Source organism: Montipora capricornis, chromosome 2 (genome assembly GCF_036669925.1).
Source record: "Montipora capricornis isolate CH-2021 chromosome 2, ASM3666992v2, whole genome shotgun sequence".
NCBI lineage: Eukaryota > Metazoa > Cnidaria > Anthozoa > Scleractinia > Acroporidae > Montipora > Montipora capricornis.
In genome coordinates this window covers 66,309,570-66,317,312 of record NC_090884.1, presented here as the reverse complement: position 1 = coordinate 66,317,312, position 7,743 = coordinate 66,309,570, and the positions used below count along the sequence as shown (strand labels likewise).

Here is a 7,743-nt window from a genome sequence, read left to right as displayed (position 1 = left end):
ATGGAGAAAGAGAAACATTCCCAGCCGGAATCTGTGAAATCCCAAAAAAGTTACGCCTCGAGATTAAGTGTGTCTAGTTCGAAAGCCCGTGAAGCTAAAGTCCAAGCTGCGAGGGCAGCATTGATGCAACAACAAGCTGAAGAAAGAAGTAGAAGGGTAGTTGAGCTCGAAGTGAAAAGAGTTCAGATGGAAATTAAACGAACGCAATTGGAACTTGAACATAGAATTGAACTGACCAAATTAGAGGCCGAAAGAGAGGTTGTGGCCGCAAGAGATCAGGCAGAACTAGCCAAACTAGAGGCCTTCCTGGCAGAACAAGAAATGTCTGAACTGACCAATGAAAAGGATGGTATTAAGTGGTCTCCCAAAGTTGAAGAATTTCACCCAGAGGACAAACTCGTGGAACCTCTTGAAGTTCCAGTCGCTTCTTTGCCTTCAGTGATCTCTAGTAGCTTTACTCCTGCACCTGTGTCAGTTATGAACCCACCTCTCACGTCTACACCTGCAGTAGAAAACCCCGCAGCTACTACCTCCATGCATGCTACTGGAGGAATCTGTTTTAGTGATCCACTTGTGGTTCCAAAAATGCAGCTTAAGCCAACTGTTCATGAGAGTAATGTGCCCAAACCTGTCAAAGGTGATTGCCAAGGGGAATGCCAACCATTGACCTTTGTGACCTCAGTCACCCCGTCTACGGTCACGCCATCTACAGTCACACCGTCTACGGTCACGCCATCTGCAGTCATGCCTAACATGTCTAGTGCAGCTGTCAATGAAAGCCTTACAGCTATTATGTCCTCAATGGAAAGGATAAGTGCTTCTCATGACCTCCCTCATCTGCTAGTCCAGAAGTTTGATGGATCGCCTCAACAATATCCTGCCTTTCGCCAGAGGTTCAAGCAACTGGTGGAGACAAAACCGCTTGATGATGCTGTCAAAATGACCCGTCTATTACAATTTCTAGAGGGACCTGCGCTTCTTGCAGTTCAGCGGTACGAGCCATTGCCAGGTGGTTTGGCAAAGGCCCTTAGGACGTTGGAGGACCGATTTAGTCAGCCATTTCAAGTAGTGAGAGCGTCTGTGGAATCTCTCACTAGAGGACCTGTTATACAACCTAATGACAAGGACAGCTTGCAGCAATACGCAGACATGGTTCAAGTTACTTATGATATCCTAGAGTCAATGGGATACTTGAATGAAATGAATGCAGGCAACCTTGAGAAAGTCATCATGCGACTTCCTAAGTGGATGCAAGCCAAATTTGCTGAACGTTTAAAGCGCCTAGAGGGTGAAGGTCATGCGATGCCTACCTTCAAGCATGTAGTGGACTTCCTCAGGGAGCGAGCCTTTATTTTAAACCATCCTTTCTTCAGTGCTGGAAGTCGTGAGAACGTGGTTTCTAAATTCAAGTCTAGGGGCAAGCCGCCTGTGACCCCTAAACCCGCCTTTTTTGTTAACATGACAGCCGCAAAGGGTGAGCCTTGTCCAATGTGTTGCCAGTCCCACCGCCTGTACCAGTGTGAGGCATTTAAATCCAAATCTCCGAGGGAAAGAAATGACTTTGTCAGGCAGCACAAAATATGTTTTAACTGCATCAGTTCATCTCTACACAACTCAAGAAAATGCAAGTCAACAATCAGGTGTAAAGTGGAAGGCTGTGGACAGGCACATCACACGTTGTTACATTTTCATGAACCAAAGGAAGTAGTTGATTCGGGAACTGTGAGTCAAAATAATGAAGTCAACCAGGACTCGTTGGCTGACCAAGGTACATCATGCAATACTTCAGCACATTCAGTCAATCCAGTAGTCAATTCCTCAGAGGTGCTACTTCAAGTTATTCCAGTGAAGGTGATAAGCAATTCTGGCCGTCAAATCACAACGTATGGTCTAATTGACTCAGGGTCTGACATAACCATGGTTGACCCTTCTCTTGTGAAGTTGCTAAATATTGAAGGAACACTAAGTAAGCTTTCTCTCACGACAGTGAACAGTGCTGATGTTGAAGAAAGGGGTATGAAGGTTAACTTCAAAATTGCATCATTGGATAGCCAGAACGACCATGTGATTGCTGTCAACCCTGCATGGGCTGTAAAGGATCTTACTATTCCCCTGAAACATACAAGGTTGTCAAAATCTTTAGAGCAATGGCCACATTTACGGGAAGTGCGTTTCCCAGAGGTGGAAAGGAGGAAGATTTCCATCCTACTAGGTACTAACATTCAAGAAGTACCTCTTGATGTAAGAAAGGGAAACCGAAATGAACCGCTTGCCATCAAGTCTTGTCTTGGTTGGAGCATACTCGGTGGCTTCTCAAATCTACAGTCCCACAGCCAGGGACAGGTTAACCTCATCAGTAGTGAAGATGTTTCCCTGAACGACCAGCTCGAGGAATTCTGGAAGATTGAATCCTATGGCACTGCGAGGTCTGAAACCAAGCCATTATCGGTAGAAGATCGAAGAGCCCTAAAACTTATTGACAACTCGATTAGCCTGCTGGATGGCCATTACCAGATGGGCCTTCTGTGGAGGGATGACAATCCTGTACTGCCTTACAACAGACCTCTAGCTGAAGCAAGATTACAGTACCTGAAAAGGCGCTTCCGTCGTGATCCAGAGCTGGAAGTTAAGTACAGAGATGTGATTCAAGACTGTGTGGATAAGGGGTATGCTAGAAAGCTGAGCAAACAGGAAGTTGCCGCAGTCAGTAACATCACTTGGTACATTCCCCATCATCCGGTAACAAATCCCAACAAGCCAGGTAAAGTGAGGGTAGTGTTTGATGCGGCCGCAAGATTCAATGGCACATCTTTAAATGAACAGCTTTTGCAAGGACCTTGTCTTACCAATGACCTCACTGGTGTCTTAATTCGTTTCCGTGAAGAAGAAGTCGCCTTTTCCGCAGACATCGAGGGCATGTTCTACCAGACCAATGTGACGCCAAGTGACACTGATGCGCTGAGATTCTTGTGGTGGCCTGGTAGTATTGATGACACACCAGAAGACTATAAGATGCTGGTCCACATCTTTGGTGCAAAGTCCTCTCCCTGTTGCGCCAACAAAGCTTTAAGTATGACAGCACAAGACAACGAAAGAAAATACTCGCCTGAAGTCATCAGAACAGTTCGTAGAAACTTCTATGTTGATGATGTGTTAAAGTCCGTTCCAAGTACAGAACAGGCTGTTCATCTGACATCGGACCTAACCAAGTTGCTGAAGCAAGGAGGCTTCCGTCTCACGAAGTTTGCGAGCAATAGCCGGGAAGTATTGCAATCTATCTCACCAGAGTTGAGAGCAAATCCATCGTTAGACTTGGATCTAGATCAGTTACCATTAGAGCGAGCATTGGGTGTGTACTGGGATGCGCAGTCTGACACCTTCAAGTTTAAAGCTTCACAATCAGGAAAACCGCCTACTAAGCGAGGGGTGCTCTCCATAGTTAGTTCGCTGTTTGATCCGCTAGGATTCCTTTCGCCCTTCGTGTTCTCCGCTAAGATTCTGCTGCAGGAACTCTGGAGAGATAAACTCCCTTGGGATCGACAAATTCCGGAACCGTACCTCTCACAATGGCAACGTTGGCTAGAGGAGCTACCACGTGTCATCACCATTGGCATCCCAAGGTGTTACAAGGTTCAGTCACTTCGCAACTCATCAACTGTTCAGCTTCACAACTTCGCAGACGCGTCCAGACGCGGTTACGCAGCAGTTTCATATTTGCGTTTCGCCGATGAGAAAGGAGTGATTCATTGTTCCTTTGTTATGGGAAAGACTCGCAATGCGCCAATTAGGGAGTGGACTATCCCTCGCCTTGAACTTCAAGCCGCAGTATTAGCAGCTCGTCAGAGCAAGATAATATTAAGGGAACTTGATCTACCAGTGGGTCAAACCTTCTTTTGGTCCGACTCAATGACATCTTTGCAGTATATCAAAAACGTGACAAGGCGTTTTCAAACCTTCGTCGCTAACCGTGTTGCCGAAATTCATGAAACAAGTTCCCCAGGACAGTGGCATCATATTCCCGGTGTCATAAACCCCGCTGATGATGGGTCACGAGGTGTTAGTGCTCAGTATTTTCACGCTGGATGTCGCTGGTGGTTGGGTCCAAAGTTCCTTTGGGAACCTGAGCATACATGGCCCAATGTACCAGTAGAGGATCTCCAAGATGACGATGTGGAAGTACGGAAGTCATCGACTGTCATGCTTACCTCATATGCACCACAGTTTGACCTCTCGCTGCAACGCTATTCTTCGTGGTCCCGCCTACTGAGAGTTATGTCATGGGTCCTACGTTTTGTGAAGAGAGTTCGAAAGGAAACTCGTCAGTATCTCACGTCAAGTACACTCAAGTTGGAGGAATTGCAGCAAGAAGGTCGAGAAATCGTGCGGTTAGTTCAGCGCCAGCATTTCCTCGAGGAGTGCTTGTGTTTAAAGGAAGGCAGGCAAGTGAAACGTCACAGCAAGTTAGCCAATCTCAGTCCTATCTTAATTGATGATGTGATACGTGTTGGCGGTAGAATTCACCGGGCCCCAATTGCCTTTGAGGCCGCACACCCAATGATCCTTTCAAGGTCCCATCACGTTTCCGCGTTAATAGTTCGCTACTACCATCGTGTCCTGGGCCATGCAGGTCGTGAACATGTGCTATCCGTAATCCGTCAGCGCTTCTGGATCTTAAAGGGAAGAGTTCTCGTGCGTCAGATCCTAAGTAGTTGTTTGAGCTGCCGCAAACGTAACGCGCCTCCTCTCCAACAGGTTATGGCTGATCTTCCCAAAGAAAGGCTAATACCCTACCAGCCTCCGTTCACGTACACGGGTCTGGATTTTTTCGGACCGTTTTACGTTAAACGAAGCCGCAGTACAGTCAAAGTGTATGGCTGCATATTCGTATGCTTCAACAGCCGAGCAGTACACATTGAAGATGTCAGTTCGCTGGAAACAGACACGTTCATCCAAGCCTTGGTTCGATTCATCTCAGTTCGTGGTTGCCCAAAGGAGATATGGTCGGACAATGGCACAAATTTTACCGGTGCCGAGAAGGAACTTCGCCTGTCGGTTCAGGATTTGAACGAAGAACGCATTAAGAGTGAGTTACATTCTCGTGAAGTAGAATGGTACAGTTGCCCGCTGCCAAAGTGGCGTTTTCAACCTCCTGCTGCAAGCCATATGTCAGGAGTTTGGGAAAGGCTCATTAGAAGTGTCAGGAAAGCTATGAGGGCTGTTCTCGGTAGTCAGGGTGCGCTAGTTGGCTTGGAGACGCTGCGTACAGTGTTTGCAGAAGTTACATCAATCTTGAACAGTCGTCCTATTTGTCCTTCCAGTGACGATCCCAATGATTTAGAGCCGCTCACCCCAAACCATCTTATTCTACAACGCCGAAACCTCTTCGTGCCTCCCGGAGTCTTCGCTAAAGAAGATCTGTACTCGCGCAAACAATGGAGACACGCCCAATTCATTGCTGATTGCTTCTGGTCTCGATGGATTCGAGAATATGTTCCAACATTGCAGCAGCGCCACAAGTGGCTACTGAGCAAACGGAACTTAGCAGTGAATGACCTAGTTCTTGTCGTGGACAACACCGTGCCGAGGTCCCGCTGGTTGTTAGGCCGTGTGACAAGGGTGTTTCCGGGTGAAGACCTGTGTGTGCGTACAGCAGAAGTGAAGACGAAGAGCTCGAGACTTGTTCGGCCTGTGACAAAGTTGTGCCTTCTCGAAGAAGCAACATGATTAACAGAGGGAAGATGTGAACGCTGTGAAATTGACATACCTGAACGCTGAACACTTAGGCTAAGTTTAAATTTCTTAGTTGTCGGGTTTGCTCAGCCCTACCCCCGGGATGTTGAGGCTATTCCTCAACAAATCGTTAATGTTAAGTCCGTTCCGCGGTTCCGGTTTTTTCCATGGAAATGACGTACATGTAGACCATAATACTTCAGTAATTTTGCTCTTCTAAATCGCACGTGGAGAAAACGCTCGTGAAAGAACGCTTAGTTGTGAATTGTGTTTGCTTATGCCGTCTTTCATCATATGGTGAGTTGCTGGATAGTCTCCGTTTCTAGTTCCGATTCGCTAGCTAATGTTTGTCATATTTCTTAGGTTTTTACGGCTTGTCAAAGGTAGTAATACAGATGAAAGGTCGACATCGCTGGTTGTCATAATGTCAAAGATTCACTACATTGTCATTAAACTCGTTGTGTTGTTGAAGGATGTTTGTGGTATCCTCGCCTAATTCCCGCTTCAAATGTCCGGCCCGGACATTGCGCTTGTCCTGAGAGATCTGAAAGATGAATGTAGCCACGATTATTTTTTACGTAGGAGCCAATGCAACACATCTTGCATTGATATAGCTTGGTTGGGACAAAAAGCTGTAACCTGTGATATTAATATTAAGTAAAAGTTCTCGGTCATTCTTTAACTTTGTCTCAGTTACCCCTATTAAAGATATTGGAAAGTATAACTCAAATAGTTTATTAACCAGGTTATCAAAATTGGCCTGTCAGCTTCAAAATGTTGAAGTTTAAGAAGGAGAGTGAATTACTATTTAGGTCCAAGGGCATATAGAGGTCAATATCTAAACTACTGAGTAAGATGGTCTATACCGCTAATGGAAGACGTTTCATCTAGTTGAGGTAATGAGGCATGGGTGGATGGATAACTGGGGCTATCAGAGAAAGAGACTCCACCAGGACACCTATAACAATTCAAATGAGTTACATTTGCACTTATCTCTTAAGACGATGGAATGTCAGCAGAAGAGTTGACAGGTATCACCGGGGAGTCAGCACAACCAGGCGAATAACCGCAAAACCACAATTCCTTACGTTTCGAAAAAAAGTACATGTACTATTTTTCCCATCCCACAATGCAATACGTTTGGGGGGGGGGGGGGGGGGACAGCTCTTTACATAAAAACAATACATTGATGTTATTGAACTAGTGTGATGTCCGTACCGGGAAAATATTGGTTGAGTTCCTCTAGATCTTTTTGCAAGTTCATGAATCAAGCCTGAAAGACGGGGTCCATAAACTTGCAAAAAAAGAGGTTTTCGTAATTTCCGGAACTTAAGGCTCGCAAGTTTTTTATTTAAGTACCGAGCCAAATTGGCTTTTAACTGACATTGTGTGCATGTCAGGAAAAGGAAAGTTGACGTAACTAGGCTAGGAATGATTTCAAGCTTCGATATCTTGAAGGAAGACCTTTATATCCAAAAACAAAAATTTCAGAATCTACTGTTATTTTTTTTTTATATTTTGTTTGGTAGTGACCGGTTTTTCAAGATGGCGAACGCCCAACAAAATTGAAGGTGAAAATACTAAGCAATCCTCAAATTCATTTATACTAACAGTTATTTTCTCGTGTTTTAGAACACCTGACACCAATAGAAAGACTGTTTAAACCAACGATGAAATGATATATGAAATGAATCACATATGAACTGTGGATATGAAATCAAGTGAAGCTATAATCCTCGCAGTTATGAACGCAATTTTTGCAATTGCGTAAAGAAGCCTGAAAAATTCAGAACTTCAACGGGATTGGAACCCGTGACCTCGCGATACCGGTGCGACGCTCTAACCAACTGACCTATGAAGCCACTGATGCTGGGAGCTGGTCATTTGTGGGTTCCAATATGTTCCCGTGAGGAATGAATCAACGATGAAATGATATATGAAATGGATCATATATGAACTGCGGATATGAAATCAAGTGAAACTATGATCCTCGCAGTCATCAACGCAATTTTT

General features: G+C 45.2%; 1 protein-coding gene across 1 annotated transcript; it reads left to right on the top strand.

Moving 5' to 3' along the window:
• LOC138037662 (uncharacterized) lies at nt 1–6,188 on the top strand. The gene is made up of 2 exons (XM_068883564.1): nt 1–6,027; nt 6,094–6,188. The coding sequence occupies exon 1, from the start codon at nt 1–3 to the stop codon at nt 5,722–5,724; it is 5,724 nt and encodes a 1,907-aa protein (XP_068739665.1). The 3' UTR covers nt 5,725–6,027; nt 6,094–6,188.
• Nucleotides 6,189–7,743: the final 1,555 nt, after the last annotated feature.

Bases quoted from the DNA above. Each gene is read 5' to 3' on its own strand.
- LOC138037662 (XM_068883564.1), top strand. From the start codon at position 1: ATGGAGAAAGAGAAACATTCCCAGCCGGAATCTGTGAAATCCCAAAAA.